This window comes from Dermacentor albipictus, chromosome 9 (assembly GCF_038994185.2).
Source record: "Dermacentor albipictus isolate Rhodes 1998 colony chromosome 9, USDA_Dalb.pri_finalv2, whole genome shotgun sequence".
Taxonomy (NCBI): domain Eukaryota; kingdom Metazoa; phylum Arthropoda; class Arachnida; order Ixodida; family Ixodidae; genus Dermacentor; species Dermacentor albipictus.
In genome coordinates this window covers 93290298-93311842 of record NC_091829.1, presented here as the reverse complement: position 1 = coordinate 93311842, position 21545 = coordinate 93290298, and the positions used below count along the sequence as shown (strand labels likewise).

The 21545-nt window shown below is 47.6% G+C and overlaps 1 protein-coding gene across 1 annotated transcript in view; it reads right to left on the bottom strand.

Moving 5' to 3' along the window:
• Window positions 1-21545, bottom strand: part of LOC135914634 (uncharacterized) — a 77999-nt gene that overhangs the window by 19848 nt on the left and 36606 nt on the right. Inside the window, exon 6 of the mRNA XM_065447569.2 lies at window positions 20071-20158. Coding sequence (XP_065303641.2) covers window positions 20071-20158 — 88 coding nt within the window. The remainder of the gene's footprint in view (window positions 1-20070; window positions 20159-21545) is intronic.

Sequence of the window (21545 nt, the reverse complement as noted above, 5' to 3'; positions counted from 1 at the left end):
CTATGCCGATATTGTGAGGTACCAGACACCCTACAACACATGGTGCTGGTGTGCCCACACCACGAGAACAACACTCAAGATGATGCCCCTGAACCGCTACAAGCGATCGAAGAAACGTGGGAGGCAATGTTAAAGGCACAGAGCCTGGAAGATCAGCGAAGTCTGGTGGACCGGGCCCGGGCTGCGGCATTAGCCAACGGCTTTCTGGACTAAGAGAGCCGCCCACCTAAGGCGAAGAAAGAACACTTTCTCGCTGTTTCACACAATAAACGTTCATTCCTTCTCCTCCTCCCAACTGGAGTTGGCTCACTACATGTAGTCCACTCGTACTCACTAAATTTGGCGCAGCAATATCCCCCTCAGTATTGAGTTATGCACTCTTCGCAGATTGATGCAGGAGTTCTTACGAGAACGATGTTCCGTGGAGATTTGGTTAAAGAACTGCTCCTTGAGGGCATAGACATCCTTCACCTCATGACGTCACGAGTATGCGGTGGCGCTGCCATCGATCCTGATTTCGCCTAGGAAAGCACTTAGCCGGCTTTGCCTACCCCCGCAGTATTCACGCCAGTACGTGCATGGTTAGCAGTTTTGCAATGAAGAAAACAGAGTAGGCCGACAAGCTGCGCCGTAGTGGGTTGCGCCGAAAGACACAAGAAAGAAGGGTTACATTTTATAAGTTTTCGGCTCATAACGGCCACCTGCATTGGGCCACCGCAGTAAAACGTCATGGCTTGGTTGCGACACTGGCTCTCGAGCATGACTGAAACATTTCGTCACAGTTAGACTGTGTTATTGAGCGGTTCGTGGGGCGTGCTCTATCCAGTAAAAGTGTGCATAGCCTCGTGTAAAAGCTTTTCAGTACAATTTCCTGTACCCCTAAACTAGCTTTCAACGAGTAGCTAGAGTATCTACAGCTTTGAGTGTAGACAGTGCGAGCAGGTGCACCTCAACGCACGTCATGCTAGCGATCTGGCTGCCATAGCAGACATTCCCATGCGCAGAAAGCAGCCCGCTAACAGCTCTGTTTGTTGCAGTGCGGGAGTGCTAAGCGCGTCTGGACGTGATTGCGAAATTTGGTGCCTGAAGTTTAATGTGCCGGGCTATGGAAAATTTGGACAAACGCGAAACAAAGCGTGGTCCCTGCGATGGTTCCTCCGCGGGTACAGGATACGCACTGTACGAGCCAGCATCCGATCTGGCGTCCGACTTGACGTGCCTACAACCGCACCAAATCAATTTCTAAAGAAAAAAATCGCAGTTCCGCCCGAAAGGCAAAGCACCGATTGACGTAGCACATCGGTAGACAGCTGTACGAAGTAAGGATATTAGTTTTATCGGCCATGTAAACTTGTACACATTAGCTTACTAACTAAATTAACAATGATAGAATATGTAATCCTGACTCAACGAGGACGTAGAAAGAAACAGACACACGGAACCACGGAGACAGCGCTGTCTTTTTGTGTCTGTTTTTGCGTCCTTGTTCAGTCGCGCTTACACATTATCTCATGTATTCAAACCAACTAGCCCGCCAACGGGTTTTAATTTAAGTAACCAGCACCGCGGTGCCACACGCACACAGGTAATCATGAACACATCTCGCTCGATGAGCGCGGAGACACGCTGTAAAAAATGTGGAGTGGGGACTCGCGGCAGCAGCCGCGAGCCAATTGACCTCCGTGCATCTGTTGCTTCAACGCCAACGAAAGGTCGATAGCACAGCGCATACTAAGCTACCAGCACTATGCGCACCCGACAAACATCCCAGATCGCTTTGAGGATGTGGCCCACACGGGCGTGAACTTTAGCCACGTCGCAGATCGCTTTCATGACACACGAGCGCCGTAAACGCGTCCCTACGGCGTCCGCCAAAGGCGTATACTACAGCATCTGCGATTCGCGTGGCCAACGCCGTAGTAAACGCCGCGGTTGTCTCAACTCAGTACGAAGCGTTGGGTGAGGAGGATATCGAGGCACCCAGACAGCCGCCGGAAAATTACTCCCCGCCTCCCTGCCCTGACCCCCCTGCCTCGCGAGCGACCGGAGAGGGCACGCATCCGGGCCGCATTCCTCGTTCGCGCACGCGAGATTAACTCTTTCCGTACCGCGCTCATTGGATATCGTTAGCCCGCTAACATATATGGTTTAAAACGCCGGTTTCGAGACTGTCTGCGCCGCTCACGAACAAACTGCGCTTCCGCACGTGTAGAAGGATAACTATTCTTTTGTTTCCTAAACAGCTCGCCTTTTCCCCCAGGCGGTGATTTTTGAACGCACCCCGAAGTTTTCGCGATCGCCAAAGCAGAAAGCCAAAATGGCCGCCTCCGGTAGTGGCACGCACGCTTAGAAAGATCGCAGATCTCGCAATTCCGCTGCCTTTGTGGCTGACTGTATCCATGGAAAGAGCAGCAGGGAGTCAGAGGGTGCTAACCTTTCGTGAGGCTTTGACTCTGAGACCGACGAAGACGTAAGCCATCCAGGAACATTGACGGCCGCAGCCTGGCACGCCAAACTGTAGTGCTTGCGCTCAAATTTTTGTAGTGCACTAGCTGTTCAATGAAAAACTTTGGTTTTTTCGGAGATAGTGCCAATTAGACGGCAGCACATTTTGTGTGTATTTTATATATACTTTATATACACTATTATATATACTATATATATATATATATATATATGTATATGTATATATATATATATATATATGTATTTATATATACTATATATATACTTTATATATACTTTTATATATTTTATTTTTTATATTTTGTGTATATTTTGTGTATAACATAGTTTTTGTTGCATTTTTCCCTAGTAGATACTAACCTTTGCAAGATACGAGTAGATACTAGTCTTTGCATATTTTGTTGAATTGTATCCCACAATCATGATTTTGGCAATTTATATCTTTTTATGACATATATCTGGTAAATGAAAAATTTATCCGTGAAAAGCGCAATCATTCTACCTTTTGTTTATGTACTACATAAAATATTGAGTGCAGCAATTCCTTCAGAAAAAAATCTGGCGTAACATACAGAAAACAGCTATTTTCCCCTTGGTAGGGAAAGAGTTCAACTGCGTTCGCCGGCTCACCCTCACACGCTTTCACTCATACGTAACCTCACGGCGACGGCGACGGCAGATATGCGCCTGGAGAGTCCGTATAATTGCTATCGCAATAAAAAGAAGCAAACAAATCAGAAGGAATGCGGAGTCGGACTAGACGCCAGACGAAAGACCAGCTCATTGTAGGATGGCCGGAGGGATCGGTCGGCCGCAGCAAACAGCACGGACTGTGTGGGACGTTTCCTGCCGCAGAGTGGTACGCCAGCGGCAAGCCGATGCCTCAACGGTACCATCATCCCAGCCGAGGCGATCGCTTCTATCGCAGCTCAGGGCGACGTGAAACACAGCTACAATTTGTTCCTTTCGTCAAATATTTACACCGAGTAAGGTTACGAGGAATGTGCGCCTTTTACGCAAACCAGCGCCTTGTACTAAACCGCTGGCGTGATCACGAGTCGCGATGCGAAGGTACTTCGTTTCGCAGGTGCATGGCTAGCACATGTAGAACGACCGGCTGTGCGAGGCGGCTCTCTGGTTGCTCTTTGCGCCTATGGCACATTGAAAACAAACTGATTTATTTAGGCGCGGTGTAACAGAAAGAGATGCAACCTTTAACGATATCGTCAAATACCGGCGAATACTACGAGCGAATGTATTGATATTGCCACGACAAACTTGGTGACATTCACGTTGCGCGCCCTTTGCATTGGGCGCTGTGCACGCCGTACAGTGGCGTTGTTCAGCAACAACAGGCAGCGATCTTCGTGGCACGGGCAGCCAGTTGGACCCGGCTCGCACGCGCCACGCGCACGAGGTGTCACGCGAGGAGAAGAGGAAGACGGTTCGAGCCCAGCTGGAGAACGCGAGTGCCGCGGATTTCTGCACGACCTCAGTGACTTTTACTTGTGGGCACAAGTTCGCCTTTAATAAATATCCTTGTTTTACTAACATCGTTACATTTCTGGTGGAGGTGCGGGGTATGAGTCGAAGCCCCACGAACGAAAGTCAGCGTAGCCCCGACAACCCGCGAGTCCATCCCGTGGAACTGACACCTGTACACCAGCGGACCAGCCGCCGTCTTCGAGGTGACTCGCCCGAATTCGGCCCTCTTCTCTTCTTGCCAAGAGAAACTCCCACAACGGACGCCGCCACAATGACTACCCAGGTAACACCGGCACAGCTAGTCGTAAGCCAACCTCGCAAGCCGCCAACATTCCATGGTGACTCGTTCGAAGACGTGGAAGATTGGTTGGAACTGTTCGAGAGAGTGGCGAGCTTTAATGAATGGAATGAAAGACAGAAGCTCCGTAACGTATATTTCGCGTTGGAAGACTTCGCAAAAACGTGGTATGAAAACCACGAACCCTCTTTGACCTCTTGGGAGGAATTTCGACGACAACTGCTAGCAACGTACGCGAGCACGGATCGTAAAGAAAAGGCGGAAATCGCACTTCAAGCCAGGAACCAGCTCACAAACGAGAACGTGGCGATGTACATCGAGGACATGTCCCGCCTGTTCAAGCGTGCTGATCCCACCATGAATGAAGATAAGAAGCTGCGCCATCTCATGCGTGGAGTAAAGCAGGAACTCTTCGCAGTTCTCGTCCGCAACCCACCGCGCACGGTCGCCGAGTTCCGATGTGAAGCAACGACCATCGAAAAGACACTGGAACAGCGGGTTCGGCAATACAACCGTGAGGCAAGCTGCGCACCTGTCCATGTCTTCCATGTCCATGTCCATCTTCCCTGGAGGCCTGCCAAACGACCTGGAAGCCCTGCGGGAGCTTGTCCGGTCAGTGATCAGGGAAGAGCTCAACAAGTTGCAGATACCTCAGGCTCCAGCTGCGCTATCTATCGTCGACGTTGTCCGGGACGAACTCAGGAACGTCATACGGGATCCAGAGCGCGAGCCACAGCCGACGCGGCGCACCCCAACGTACGCCGACGTACTCAGGCAACCCGCGGTACACAGTAGTGGAGCAGTTGCGACGACCGTTCCCTACCCGTCGACAGTACGCAGTGCACCTCGTCTACTGGAACCACCGGCTGCCTATCAGCCTTTAGCACGCAGTGCACCTCGTTTCGAGGAACAAAGGCCCCGCAAAAGTGACGTCTGGCGTGACCACGAGCGCAGGCCTCTGTGTTTCCACTGCGGAGAAGAGGTCACCTGTATAGGTTCTGCCCGTACCGTCAAGTTGGGTTAAGGGGTTTTCCCTTAAGCGCACCATGCCCCCGAAACGGTGAACGGCCAGCGGAGATCGAAGAATACTTGTCGACGCGCCAAAGCCCCGTTACTCCTCGCCAACATCAACCACGGGCACCGTCGCCCATGCGCTACCGATCGCCTAGCCCACGCGCGTCTCCAAGATTGCCTAGGCGTCGTTCACCAAGCCCGCACCAGGAAAACTGAAGCAAGCGACCTGTGGAGGTGAGGCCGCTGATAACCAGAGTTTCGAAGATCCTCCAACGCGATTCCAGTGCGGTGACGAGATAATTCCAGTCTACAGGTGCAGGAACGAAACGATTACGTCAGATTTGCGGTTGATAATAGACGGATGCGAGCCGAATGCCTTAGTCGACACCGGCGCTGATTATTCAGTAGTAAGCTTCAAGATGGCGAAGCACCTTAAAAAAGTTGTGACGAAATGGACTGGCCCGCAGATACGCACGGCAGGCGGCCATCTTATTGCGCCCCTTGGCCGATGCACCGCAAGACTTACGATCAAAGGCTTCACATACGTTTCTGACTTTATTGTACTGCCAGAATGTTCACGGGAACTTATATTGGGAATGGATTTTCTACAAGCTAACGGCGCCATAATTAACCTACGTAGGTCCAGTGTATCTTTCTCGACAAAACAAGCTATACCTGTGGAAGAATCGGAGGAGCGACGTCTCGCTGCACTGCGCGTCGTTGACGATGACGTAACTGTGCCGCCACGCTGCAGTATAATGGTTCTTGTGGAGAATGAAAGATTTTCTGACCGCGAAGGCATAGCAGATGGAAACATAGAGCTCCTTTTTAACAAAGGCATTTGTGTGGCTCGGGGCCTTGTTCAGTTAAGCGATGGCCGTGCAAATGTCGCACTTACAAATTTCGGTAATGAATTCCAACACATCGCACAAGGAACAGCTATTGCCTATTTCCACGAGTTCTGTGAAGCGACCGAATTATGCAGCCTAACTACGTCAACTGCCCTACCAGGAACCTGCAGTGTCGACAGATCAATTACCGTGAACCCGAGACTCCCTCAAGCCCAAAAGAAACAGATATATGCCCTGATAAAGGATTTTTCTGACTGCTTCTCCACGTCCTCGAAGGTACGGCGCACGTCTGTTACGAAGCACAGAATCATAACAGAGGACGCCACAAGACCGGTATGCCAGCACCCGTATCGAGTGTCACCAAAAGAAAGGGCGCGCAACTTGAATGTCACCAAGTTTGTCGTGGCAATATCATCAAATACCAGCGATAACAATTGATCAACAAGCCCGAATTTCAGCGCTAGTTTAATGATGTGCTCAGGACGCAGTTGTTCAAATGTTAATCGTGTTTGCAAACTTGAGTGTGCCATGACGAGCCGCCGCCGCATCGTAAGCACAGTCAGCAGTAACTGCTGGCATCAGAGAGCTGACGCAAGGCAGTCTCGATCGTGGGGAGTGCAGGGGGCGCCGTTGTGAAGTGGATATGCCACTCGCTTAGTCATGCACTTGGTAATGAACTTGGTAATGTGTAAGTGCGACTGAACAAGGACACAAAAAAAACTGGCAGTGGCTTAGCTAAGGTTAAGCCCAGGATGCGAAGCATACTAGCCTTTATTTTAACGCGACACCGTTAAGGAGCTCGTGTCGCAGAAAAGCCGGTGTCGTCGGCGTCGGCTCAGGCGTGCGTCGCTTGCTCAGGCTCACATTTCGTTGTCGCGCCGAACGCTGCGTTGTCCGACGCTCACCGCGTCCGATGCGGGGCGCGTAGTCGCTGCGCCGTAGCAAAGCCACCTAGAAACAGTCTCTGTAGCACGCCGCAACCTTCGCTTCTCATTCCAACGAGCAGCTGTCTCCAGGAGGCATCTCACCTCGTCCGCGAGTGACGGCGCGAGTTGGAGCCCCGTTTCTCCTCTGTCGTGACGTCACGGTGTCACGTGGTATTGAAGGCGACACCGCCGCGCCTGAGGAGCTGGGTTGAGCTCTCGTAATATGCTTCGCATAAAACAGACACAAAAAGAGAGCGCTGTCTCCGTGTGTCTGCTTCTTTCTACGTCCTCGTTGAGTCACGATTACATATTCTATCAATGTTAATTTAGTTAGTGAGCTAATGTTTACAAGTTTACACGGCCGATAAAACTAACATCCTTACTTCGTACAGCTATCTATTCGCATGAAACGAAGGACAGTTGCGCAAGAAATGCTGGCCTTGTCCTTCTTGAGGAGGACGGGAGTCTCGCGGGCGCACGATGCGGGGGCACCGAATCCCACCGACGGAGCCTACGCGACGCTCACTCTCGCGTTCGTCCCATGTGTCCTCGTATGCGGCAAGTATGACGGGTACGCGCCGCGCGAAAGATAGCAGGGGAAATCGCATTCTGCGTTTCCTGCTGCTATTACCGGTGAAATTATGCAATCAACAAAATCTCGATGCGTCGACGTCAGCTGGCCTCGCACTTCACCTCACCGTGCCGACAACGCATTGTAATGCTGTCTACCGTGACACGCTAGCGACTGCAGTGCCACCTAGTTCGTTTGCAAACATGGAAGAGGCACACAGACTGTCTGCAAGTTTACGAACAAATGAAGAAGCTGGTGCACGTGTACTGAACGCTGGGGTGTTTGTGTTACCGTCATCAGCCGCAGTTATGTTCGGTAATCGCCATCTGTCCCGCGATTTGTCAGTATACCCACACTGCGGAGCACACAGCAGGTTAGAGTGAAACATAGGCTCTAAAAATATGCGTATTCGTTACCTGCAAGCTTTCTTGTACTCAAGATTTAGGTGAAAAAGAAAATGAGCGGTACCAACGCACGAGAACCCATGTTCAACAGCGTACGCTAAAACAAAAGGAGAAACGTTTCAAGATCTCTTTTGGCGGTAATAAATGCTGATCAGCTACCTTATTAACTTAGCAAACGGATGCAACACCGCCAAAAGAATTGCCTTTCGCGACCATGGGGACGGATTGATCGTAAATGTCGAAGCACGGTTCGACTCTACGCTTGCGATGGTGAGCACATAAAATGAGAATTTGCTTTGCTTTGCGTTCTACAGTACACTTTCCACTTCCTCGAACTTCCAGAGAAGTTCACATCAAGAAAACAAATTTTTCTAGCCACAACGTGATGCGGTTGCTCTCACAAGTAAGACGAAGCTACGACAAAAAAAGGGGTGGGGGGAATTGGGGGGGTGGGGGGAGGGAGACGGGAACGAACAAGACCAGGGTACAATTACCGCTTGTGATCAGCTGCTTTAATCCGCGCCGTGTGCTCGTCTAACCGGTGAAAACGCGCGAAATAACTCAAGAGCACGCCCGAGTTCCTCCCTAATTGTAGCGAAAGACCCATCATCGTGCGGTGGTCACCGCCATCTCTATAATTGTATTTCCTGCAAAGACTCTGACATGTCTGCATTCGGTACGGCAGTATTTTTTTTTGGGGGGGGGGGGGGGGGCGGGGGGTTATGATTTGCTGCTCTGGTAGTGCGACAGCCGTCAAAAGTGAAGTGTGTTTTTGACTGTGCGAGGGCCTTCAGTGTTCTCCCTGTCTTTCCGTCTATTCTTGGTACTTTCTTCCCTCATGCGCAGTTGTTCTTATTCATTTTTTCTTTGCATATTGCTTTACCTTATGCTGTACATCAAGTGCATCCTATTTCCTGTGTATCCTAGCTTGCTGCCGTATAACTTAGCCAATGTATTCTTTGACGTGTCCATGGCGTTGTTTACTCTGTCGACGCATCAGTGTGCAGTTGGGTAGCGTGCATCCTCAGCAAAGAATACACGTGTGTGACAAAGTGTCACCTCGACACCTAGTTGTTTCGATGACATTAAAAACCAAGTTTGAACAAAATCGATTTCACGTTGCGCCTTTTATGCGCGTAGTACCCTGCCCTATGAGTAATGAAGTACCAGAGATTTCAAACGATTGTTTGTGTTTTTCTGAACCAAGCGCCGCTCTGTGGCTGCTGCCATAACTATATTATGCTGCCACCTAGTGATACATTCGCTAATAAGCTGTATTGATATTGCAAAAGTTGTTGACACAAGCGCCGTGCTGCTGTTGACAAGATGCGTGCATTTGTGCATAGTTGAATTAAATGACGCGCCTTGAACTGTTTTCAATTCACATTCTCACGAAGTGACTTCACTAGAAATATTGCCACTGCCGCTAGCCTTCTATTTAAAAAATATATTTCTTTCAATATGACTGTGTATTTCTTTTACGAGCTATTTAAAATACGAAACAATTTTCTTGAGAAATTCACACCTAGCGCTGTGTAACAAGAAATAAATTGCGAACTTCTCGATCCCATGTGTTCCTATAGGCTTGGATAGGCCGCTAACACCAATCAGCCACTGCTTCTGCACACAGCGCCACTGCACACTGTCTATGTTCGCAGCTGCAGGGGGTTATACTTAGCGACGTTCTCAATCTTATGAAAACAGAATAAAGAAAATGACGCCTTGCGCTTCCTCTTTCCCCCGCCTGCATGATTCTGCAACATCAAGGTGCTTCACTGTCTGAATACGGCCCGAAATCGAGAGTTCCAAATCAAATCAATCAAAACTCGTCTGGCTGGGTTTGCTCATAGACAAAGGTAAAAAAGGATGCCGAACAAAAACATCAGAAGAAGAAAACGAGACTTCCCGGCTCCCGCATGGGGGCCTTGTTGACAATATGTAACGATAGTTTGGCCATACGCCCAGCCAGGCACGTACCCAGGGGGGGCCCGGGGGGGCCCGGGCCCCCCCCCCCCCCCCGAATTCATGTGGCATACCCCCCCCCCCCCCCCCTCTCCCCACCCACGCCACCACTCCTCACACATTCCTAAAGCACCGCCAGATCAATGTTGAGACTTGGCAGCTGTTCATCGGTCAGCATTATGCTGCCTTTTTCACTCCTTTCAGATGGTGGTAGTTATCGGCATCTCTTGCAATGTGAAGGACAGTTGTCTCATAGATTCCGCACCCACGCGATTAACTCGAAATGCGTTCAGTTGTCACCATCTATTCAACCGTCACGCGCATAGCTGTTGCTTTTGTTAGTTCAACCTTCTTTGCTTAGGCTGATCCTGGGACCAGGAGAGGGATGCGGCTGTTACTCAGCTGGTCTGTACTCTCATGGAACGAATTGTGGCCGGAGAAAACGCCAATTGCGTTTAACTTTTCCCTTTGCTTCATTCTTTCCTTGAGTTACGGCTCGCCGCGACGCTGGCAGATGCCCGCAACCATATACACGTGATATGGGTTAGATAAGGTGGGAAATAAAATAATGTGAAAGTGTGTCCATCATGAAACCCTGCAATAACCCTTAAATCCATAAGCAAGATGGGGTGGGCTCGGTGGCTGCGCCACGACACTGTCGTCTAACCCACTGGTTTTCGCCATGCAGATGATCGCCGCTGCCCTTTCGCACGTGCTACTGCCCGCACTGGCAGTTGCTTGTTCACGGACCCCCTCGGAGCATGCGCCATTTTGTGACCGGTTTTTGGATCAGCGAGGCGTCGCACATGACTGCGCTTTTCCGGTCACCTACGTACTGCCAGCGCAGCAATGGATGCTCAATTCATCGTGGGTTCCTGCATCGACATCGACGCTCTCCAGCTCGTCCACTATAAAAGACAGCTTACCGCTCCGGCCGCTCTGTGGGCTCGGTGGCTGCGCCACGACACTGTCGTCTAACCCACTGGTTTTCGCCATGCAGATGATCGCCGCTGCCCTTTCGCACGTGCTACTGCCCGCACTGGCAGTTGCTTGTTCACGGACCCCCTCGGAGCATGCGCCATTTTGTGACCGGTTTTTGGATCAGCGAGGCGTCGCACATGACTGCGCTTTTCCGGTCACCTACGTACTGCCAGCGCAGCAATGGATGCTCAATTCATCGTGGGTTCCTGCATCGACATCGACGCTCTCCAGCTCGTCCACTATAAAAGACAGCTTACCGCTCCGGCCGCTCTGTGGGCTCGGTGGCTGCGCCACGACACTGTCGTCTAACCCACTGGTTTTCGCCATGCAGATGATCGCCGCTGCCCTTTCGCACGTGCTACTGCCCGCACTGGCAGTTGCTTGTTCACGGACCCCCTCGGAGCATGCGCCATTTTGTGACCGGTTTTTGGATCAGCGAGGCGTCGCACATGACTGCGCTTTTCCGGTCACCTACGTACTGCCAGCGCAGCAATGGATGCTCAATTCATCGTGGGTTCCTGCATCGACATCGACGCTCTCCAGCTCGTCCACTATAAAAGACAGCTTACCGCTCCGGCCGCTCTGTGGGCTCGGTGGCTGCGCCACGACACTGTCGTCTAACCCACTGGTTTTCGCCATGCAGGTTGGTACAAGGCACAGCCTTTTTGCTAAGAGGTGTAGCGACTATTGTCTGGTGCAGTTTCCGAGCCCCCATTGCTGCCTTGCTCTTCTGGGTGAATGTGTGGAAGTGATTCGCCGCTTACTAATACTCTCTGGCGACGTTGAAACTAACCCGGGACCCGACACGAATGTTGTGTTGAAAGAATTGCAGAAGATTTCAGCCAGTCAGAATACACTAATCAGTGAAGTTCAAGGTTTAAAAAATCAGATTTTAAACACTGATAAGATTCTAATGGACCTTAACAAACGAATGACCGAACTGGAACATCATTACCAGGCCATGATTCCACTTCAAAATGAATTAGAAGCCCTCAAATATGCCGCTGCTCAAACTGCCAGCGTGATATCCGGCCTCGAAAATCGCCTAGACGATGCAGACAACCGGTCCCGAAGGAATAATCTAATTTTCTATGGCCTTCCTGATACTAATCCTAAAGAAACCTTTGCACAATCAGAAAAGTTGATCATTGATGAAATCACGGATATCATGAAGGTAAACCTTGAGTCCAAAGATATTGAACGTGCTCATCGCCTTGGACGCTTTTCACCTAACCGGCACCGTCCCATCATTATCAAATTCGCGTCATATAAAATAAAAGAATCTGTCCTGTCTAACGGCCGCAAGCTGAAAGGCACAAATTATAGCGTGAGCGAAGATTTTTCACCCGCAGTTCGGAACGCCCGAAAACATCTTATCGCCTACGCCAAAAGTCAGTCTATGCCTTTTTCCATGCGTTTCAAAACGCTCGTTATTGGTTCCCAGCGCTATGAATATGACGACTTGACAAAATCAGTTAAAAATATTCAGTAGCAATCACTGCGCAAAAATCATGCACTTAATAACCGCCCTTCCGCCGCTAAGAAAAACCTTTCCTTATCTATCGTTTACACTAATGCCCGCAGTTTCATTCCCAAACGTGACGCAATATCAAATCTCGTGACGTCATCTAACAGCAACTTACTAGTTATAACGGAAACATGGCTCACTAGTAAAATTAGGGACGATGAAGTAGTCCAAGACTTGCCAAACTTCGATGTTTATCGCTGCGACCGTCAAGGGGCACGCGGGGGGGGCGTTCTTATTGCCTGTAGTCGTGAATTATCCTGTACACCAATTATTACTTCCTCGAACTTAGAAATACTATGGCTTCTTATTCGTTCTTCCCCTCGATATGTCCTTCTAGGTGTGTGCTACAGGCCACCTACCAGTAATCCAAACTTCTCATCAGAACTTAACAGTACTTTATGCCAGATTACAGTTAGCCATCCTAACGCTCATATCCTTCTGTTCGGTGATTTCAACTTTCCCATTATTGATTGGAATAACCTAACTTCCACAATAAATAACACTGAGGCGAAGGATTTCATCGATGTTTGTTTGAATTTTAACTTAACACAGCTTATCTCAGAGCCGACACGTGTAACGCGCGACTGCGCAAACATTTTGGACCTTATACTTACTGACCATCCAGACTTATTATCATCGGTTACCTACCTTCGTCCTATCAGCGACCATAGTGTAATTCATGCCACATTTGACTTTGCCCCAGCACCCCGTGTTTTTTCCAGCAAAACTATCAACCTGTATGAAAAAGCAAATTTTGAAGCCATAAATGAAGAATTATGCACTTTTTTTGCCGTCTTTGAAACCTCATTCAATGAACGATCTGTTCAAGACAACTGGGAACTGTTTAGAAAGAAACTGAATGAACTAGCTAGCAAGTATATTCCGAAACTAACATTCCGCGCGAATCATCAGAATCCCTGGTTCAATAACAATTTAAAAAGGTTGGAAAATAAGAAAAAAAGACTTTTTCGTAGTGCCAAGTTTAAACCAAGCCCAACTTCATGGGATAAATATTACGCCGCTGAGAGTGAATACTTACGTGCTGTCCGCAATGCCAAATGGTCCTTTTTCAATAATGACTTACCTAAAATGTTAACAGACAACCCCAAGAAATTTTGGAGAGTTATTAACCCAAGTAACACACGCACTGTAACTCTTGTTGATGATATGGGTGAAATCGTGCCTGAAACTGAGTGCGCACTTATATTTAACAACGCATTTTCGTCAGTATTTTCTAATGATAATAACGTGCCATTGACTAATGTCCCCTGCAACATAGTTTCTAGCATGCCGAGCGTGGTGTTTTATCCTGATGGTGTTTTGCGCATAATTGAAAACCTTAAACTTTCATCCTCAGCAGGTTTAGATGGTATAAACTCTAAACTACTAAAAAATACAAAATATATTTCTTCATCATTTTTGTGTCTTATATTCTCGCAGTCACTTTCTACAGGTTCCATGCCTCACGACTGGAAGGTGGGGAAGGTCATTCCCATCTACAAGTCTGGTAATAAGAACACACCGCTAAATTATCGACCCATCTCTCTAACTAGTCTCCCTTGCAAAATCATGGAACACGTCATCTACTCCCTGATCATAAATCATTTGGACGCGAATCAATTTTTTCATTCGGCACAGCATGGGTTCCGCAAGGGTTTTTCTACCGAAACGCAACTAGCTCTATTTCTACACGACTTACATGTAAACCTTGACTCTAACCAACAAACTGACGCTATTTTCCTGGACTATGAAAAGGCCTTTGACAAAGTTTCTCACCGCCACTTACTACTAAAGCTTTCTTCTTTGAACTTACACAGTGACGTACTCAAATGGCTCGAAGCATTCCTAACTGATCGCTACCAATTCGTTTCTGTAAATAACAAATCATCCACTCTTCTCCCTGTAACTTCTGGAGTCCCTCAGGGATCAGTTCTCGGTCCTCTTCTTTTTTTAATTTATATTAACGATTTACCCCAACACGTGTCTTGTAAGATACGAATTTTCGCCGATGACTGCGTGATTTACCATCCAGTTTCTAATGCTACTGACGAAAACACCTTACAACAAAGTCTTAACAACGTGCAGTCTTGGAGTGAAAATTGGCTGATGACTCTTAATCCCAACAAATGTAAACATATGTCTTTTACCCGTCGCCGTAACCCTTTCCTGTCCTCTTATACTATAGTAAACGTTCCCTTAGAATCAGTAGAATCATTTAAGTACTTGGGCGTCACACTTTCTCGTGATCTCAGTTGGGGTACGCATATTTCCAACATACTTTCATCAGCTAACAGAACTTTTGGCTTCATGAGACGACACTTGCGTGACGCCCCGCAGAACGTAAAACTACTAGCTTTCAAATCCCTTATCAGACCGAAAGTCGAATACGCATCACCCATCTGGAATCCATATCAAGTCTATCTAGTTAACGAGCTCGAGTCCTTTCAAAACCGCGTCGTCAGATACATCCATTCCTCATACTCATACGACGTAAGCGTATCATCCTTAAAAGCAAAATCTGATCTACAGCCCCTTGCACGTCGCCGTGCTACTGCTAGCCTTTGCCTCTTTCATAAGTTTTTTTACAGTACCTTATTTCACGAGCCATATATCACACCACCCGCACGCATATCTCTACGAACTGGGCACCCATTACAAGTCTTACGCCCACGCTCCCACACAACTACATTTTCCTCGTCTTTTTTTTCCCGCACAGCATCAGATTGGAACGCCCTTCCCCACCACGTAGCTGCAATCACTTGCCCGACATCGTTTCTGGAAAATGTGTCCTTGTTGGCTAATCATTAACTTGCTTTCTCACGTGTTATTATTTCTGTTGTTTTGCACTTGCGAAAATGTAGCTTCAATGTACCATTTTTTTTGTATACCTGTGTTTATATTTGTATATTAATCTGTACCCACCCCTTATGTAATACCCCTAGCAAAGGGGTCTTTAAGGAAATAAAACTGAACTGAACTGAACTGAACGGTCGCCCGTTACCTCGTCTGTTTTTCCCGAATTGTATAGCACTTTTCGTGCAAAATTGGGAACTGGAAGCGAAAATCGCAAGGTGTTGAGAAATTAAGCGATCTACTAAGGGAGAGAGCCAAGGCAACAACCAAACTGCAAGCAAAAGCGAATAATAAAAAAGTTAACCGTTGTTTATGAGAATATTTATGGATCAAAAACATCTTTTTATTTAGAAAGGAAGTAGAGAAAACGCCGCCGGAAGTGGAGAACAATTACTTGTTTTGAATGACGCTTCTACAGTTATCCGTCGAACCACCTCACGTAGCCACTTCTCTGCTGTGCTTATGTGGGTGTTTTTCTAACCGTTCGCGGTGAGCGCAGAACGTCTAGAATCGCAGAGTCCTGAGCTCTACGCGGTTGTATAGGACTGGCGGCCGCACAGCGTTACACAATTCGCGGAACTGTCAAAATTGATCAACAAGGCGAAAATAACTGATATTCGAAACTATAACATGAGAAAGACTGAAGAAGGCGTAAAAAATGAACGCTGCCTGAAATTAGTAAAACAGAAACCTGGCATAGGACAAACCATGATGTATGCACTAAAAGATAAGAAGGATAATATCATCAGCAATCTCGAAGATATAGTAAAAGCAGCGGAAAATTTCTAAGCTGACCTGTATATAGTACCCAGAGGAGTCATGATACCTCACTTAGAAACAATAGTGAAAAAGATACAGAAACTCTCCTACAACTAGCGATGAGGTCAGAAGGACCCTGCAAGACATGAAACGATGAAGAGCGGGAGGAGAAGGTAGAATAACAGTCGATTTAATCAAAGATGGAGGAGCCATATTGCTTGGAAAACTGGCGGCTCTTTATACGAAGTGTATATCGACTGCAAGGGTCCCAGAAAACTGGAAGAATGCAGACCTTATACTAATCCACAAAAAAGGAGACGTTAAAGAATTGAAAAAGTATAGGACCATTAGCCTGCTCCCAGTATTATATAAAATATTTACCAAAATAATCTCCAATATAATAAGAGCAACACTCGATTTTGTCAACCAAGGGAACAGGCTGGCTTCAGGAAGAGATACTTTACAATGGATCACATCCATGTCATCAATCAGGTTGTCGTGAAATCTGCAGAGTACAATAAGCCTCTCTATGTGGCTTATATACACTGTAAACGAAAATATACCCACCTGGGAGTTTTTAAGAGGTGATGTGCCCTAAAACCTCCCCTCTCAAATATTTACTCCGATGTATGGGAGCAAAACAGCGCCATCCCCTCGTTTCACTCCGCTGGCTAGCTGCGGGAGTATTAAGGCGACATGACGCGATTTTACTCCGCTTAAAAATCTTGTTCTCCCGTGAAACTCCGACAGGGAGTTTTAAAAACTCCCCTCCGCCGATACAGTTTGGTCACGTGGCGGTTCCCATGAGGCTGTGCGCCTCGCCAGCGACCGGGCGCGTTCGGCGGAGCGGGCAGTGCTCATGGCTGACGGTTTGTTTACGTCTGTGAAGTGTCGTTCCGTGACAGCGTTTCGTCAATTTGTTACCCGTATTTCCTTCCAGAAAGTGTTATAGGCATGCCTGAAGCTCACTGTATCTCAGCATCAAGTACATTAGCTGTGATCGCTTTGCTGACAACGATGATTGCAAGAACTACGTTTTCAAGTGCGGGAAAAGGCTTAGGTATACCTCGAAGCTGCTCACTGGCTCGTGATGTCGGCTCACGTTCTGGCTGTGTTTTCGTGCTGCGTCACCCTGTGTTGTGTTCTTCAGTACGTGAAATGAGACTTCTATGTCCTTTTAGTACATGCTGACAACGTCCAGTGTAGTGTTTGAAAGGACCGCGTAGCAATGGCAACAGTAGCCACTGTTCGAGCGACGACATCCGTGCTAGTCGCGCATGAATGGCGTAACCCAAGTTCGTTGCGGTGCTGTGTTGCCAGTGAGAAAGACCGGAGTGCAAGCAACTGTTTTTTTGTATCTGTGAACGGATATCCTCGCCCGAAGAAAAACGGTAGGACATAAGTATGCGTACTGAAAATAAAGCTTCTTATTGAGCGATGTGAATCGAATTGTTATCGCGCATATATGTTTTGGTCACGTCGTTGCTTCCTATATTGCATTAACATTACGCTCTATCCGAGACACTGATTTAGACGCATGCCTGCTGGCTCCGAGTTTAGGGATTCACTCGACAGATCAGTGATGTAGCTCCTTTTCGCAACCGAGACAGATTGCTCGGACGCAGAGCAAGTAGTGCGGTGTACAAAATGTATGACTGCGCATTTCTCGGTGTTAATTATGTCGGCTGCTGCGGGTCATGCTCAAACGTAATAATTTCTTGCTACGCTACCACTATATCGCAAAAATTTAATTTTGCTATGCAACACATGCACTTACATTTTTCTTGCTTACTGTAACTAACGCACTACTTTTTGGCCGCGAACGCCGGCAGTGTGCGAAGTCGCTTCAGCACTCACAGAATGGCATGATAATTTTGAAAAATTACGCCATTAACCTTTTTTCTCTCACTATTTTGAATTAACAGTTTTGTGTTGCTTAAGGTATTCTGTTAATTTCAGAGAGAGAGATCTCGTATGGACGAGCATGTGAGTCGTAATTCTGAAAACAGCACAGCTGCTCTCTAGGCGGTTTCGAGGCACACAATATCGTGGCTATATATACTGGCACCGTTGCTTCTTGAGTATCGCGTGTACGTGGGATGTCTTTCAAATTTCTGCATTGGGCGTTTCTGAAATGTTTATGTATGTCATGATATATGTGCTTTCATTGACTTGTTCCGTCGAATTCGACGCGGTCTCGTGTGCATATTTCGAAATTTGACCAGCAGCCTCTGCATGTAAACATGTTCGCGCAAACTCACGCGATGGCTCTTTTTATACTCCCGTTGCACCTCGAAAATACTCCGTCAATAGCAAAGCAAAAAAATAAAGAAAAGACAGAAACAAACTCCCATAATTCCATGCGAAAATTCCGCTCGTACGGAGTACAAATTCTACTCCGATCATACGGAGCAAAAAAAAACTCCGAACCGGGGGGTCGCTATAGGACAAGCAGTATACTCCCACCTCGGAGTTATTTCCGTTTACAGTGTAGATTACGAAAATGCATTTGATTCAGTAGAGATACCAGCAGTCATAGAGGCACTACGTATTGAAGGAGTACAGAACGCTTACGTAAAATGCTTGGAAAATATTGCTACATGCGTGTGGTATTTGCTTGTTTGAACGAGGTGCGTGGGCGCCATCACTCCAGAGAAGAGGAGGAAGAACGAACTGGGCTCGCGCTGTGAATCTGACCGGTCTTCGCTACTACCGTTCTTGTAAATATAATATGTAAAGAGTTTCTCGTCTTACTGACTCGTCCTTCGCGCAAGAATATCTACAGAGGTTCTACAGCTACCTTAATTCTACACAAGAAAAGCAGGGAGATACCTATAGAGAAAGGGGGCAAACGGGAGACACAATTTCCCCAAAGCTATTCACTGCGTGCTTAGAAGAATTCAAGCTATTAAACTGGGAAGGCTTAGGAGTAAAGATCGACGGCAAATATCTCAGCAACCTTCGGTTTGCCGATGACATTGTTCTATTCAAGAACAATGCAGACGAGTTACAACAAATGATTGGAGTCCTTAACAGTGAAAGTGTAAGAGTGGGGTTGAATATAAATATGCAGAAGATGAAGATAATGATAAATAGCCGGGCAAAGGAACAAGAGATCAGGATCGCCAGTCGGCTACTAGAGACTGTGAAGGAGTACGTTTACCTAGGTCAATTAATCACAGGGAACGCTGATCATGAGGAGGAAATTCACAGAAGAATAAAAATAAGTTGGATCGCATACGGCAGACATTGCCAGCTCCTGACTGGAAGCTTACCATTATTGAAAAGTAAGGTGTGCATGCCATCAGTGCATTTTGCCAGTGCTGACATATGGGGCAGAGACTTGAGAGCAAGGTAAGGTCCGCGCAAAGAGCGATCGAACGAAGATTGCTAGGCATAACGATAAGAGAGAGAAAGAGAGCGGTTTGGATCAGAGAGCGAACGGGTATAGACGATATTCTAATTGACATCAAGAGGAAAAAATGTAGCTGGGCAGGTCATGTAATGCGCCGGCTAGATAACCGTTGGACCATTAGGGTTACAGAATGGGCACCAAGATAAGGAAAACGCATCGAGGACGACAAAAACTAGGTGGAGCGATGAAATTAGGAAATTCGCGGGCGCTCATTGGAATCGGTTGGCGCAGGACAGGGGTAATTGGAGATCGCAGGGGGAGGCCTTCGTCCTGCAGTGGACATAAAACAGGCTGCTGCTACTGCTGATGATGGTGGTGGTGATGATGATGATGATGATGATGATGATGTAGGTGGTGGGCCCCCCCCCGAAAAAAAATCCTGGGTACGTGCCTGCGCCCAGCGAAGATTAATGAAATCAAGAGTTCGAAGAAAACTCGTCTGGTCGGTATTGCGCGTCGTATCGTTTTATTTTTTTTTGATCTTTTTGGTCGGCGTCCGCCTTACCTTCCACTATAAGCCCGGCGGTACAGAGGGCGCAGTAAAATGTCTCGCTTACCTTTATCAGGTAGCTGCCGATGCCATGCTGGCGAAAGCCCTTGCGAACGGCGAGCAGTGACAGGAAGCACGCCCTTGTTCCGGGTATCCTAGAAGAAAGAAATACGGCTTTGTTGTAGCGTTGATGCATATAACCAACATTAAATTGAAACACGAGGGCCTGTGCGCATTACTGGTGGGCCGAACTTTGCTCTGTTGCAATATTCACGCAGTGGTTATGACGTGCTTCCACTGCGCACGAGGTCGTGAGTCCGATTCCATGCTGCGGCCTGGTCACTATCCAATAGGAACAAAACACAGGAAATTATTGTGCTTAGATTAAGGCGCACGTTAAGCAAACTTACTGGGTCAAATTGAATCCTGAGTCAGCCACTCTGTCGTGCCTCTAACCCCAAGTCCAGCTTCGGAACGTCAACACACAATTCCCATATGAAGGTTTGTGTTTTCGTTGCGGAACTTGCTGTTTTTTCCGTAGGGCGCACTTCGTGTGGTTCCTGAAAAGCCACCTAGAGAATGATGTGTTTTAGGTGACTACAACGGAGCTCTACATTGTTAGCTTTGCGTCTTACGCTTAGAACATACGAACAATTAGTTGTAAAAGCTCAAGGGCTTCTTCGTCACTTCATCGAGCGAGCAAGCAGCATCACGTTTCAGCGCCTTGAAAGCGATTACGGCATAATGGCCAACAAGCACGCAGATGCTCCATCTGCGCATGAAGAAGGCGTGCCGGAACCTATCCTGCCGTCAAGAATACATGCAACAGCGAAGATTTACGTGCTTGAGAATTATGGCAAACAAACAAACCAAAAAAGGAAAAAAGAAAAAAAAGGACCCTGCGTCTCGCACGCTTGGCTGAACCGATGCTAGGCAAACCTTTCGGTGGTGTTTGCGCAAATGGTAAAATAAACGTTATGCAAACATAACGCTAATGACCGGAATGCTTGCAGAAAATTACATAAATGAGGTGTTTCTTTATGCACAATGACGCAACGGCAATTGAATGTTTAAGCAAACGTGACGCGGTCACGCAAGTGTAACGTCATGACTCAAATGCTTAGCTGCATGCGCGGCCTCTATTTGAGGGCTACATGAATGCACAATAAATGTACACACCCACTGCAATGATGGCTTATGTTGACCAACTTCTTAAGTACCTCTCCGTTGCCGGCTAGTTTACTTCTTGCGTTTGATAATGGGATGGCAATGGTTTGGCAATGCTATGTGAACGACGCAATGATCCCGATGCAACCACTATGGCCTGACAACAAATGTCATGACGATGATGTCGTGTCGCCGACAGCATCAGTTACAAGCGACGGTTGCATTTGAAGAAGAAGTGATGACGGAAGAGTGACGACACGATGGAATGTCAACATCTAAGTGATGACGACTGAGTGACGGCGACAGAGTGAATGAAGACGACAGATTGATGACGGTGCATCGATGACGATGGAACCGCAACTACGGGATGGTCAG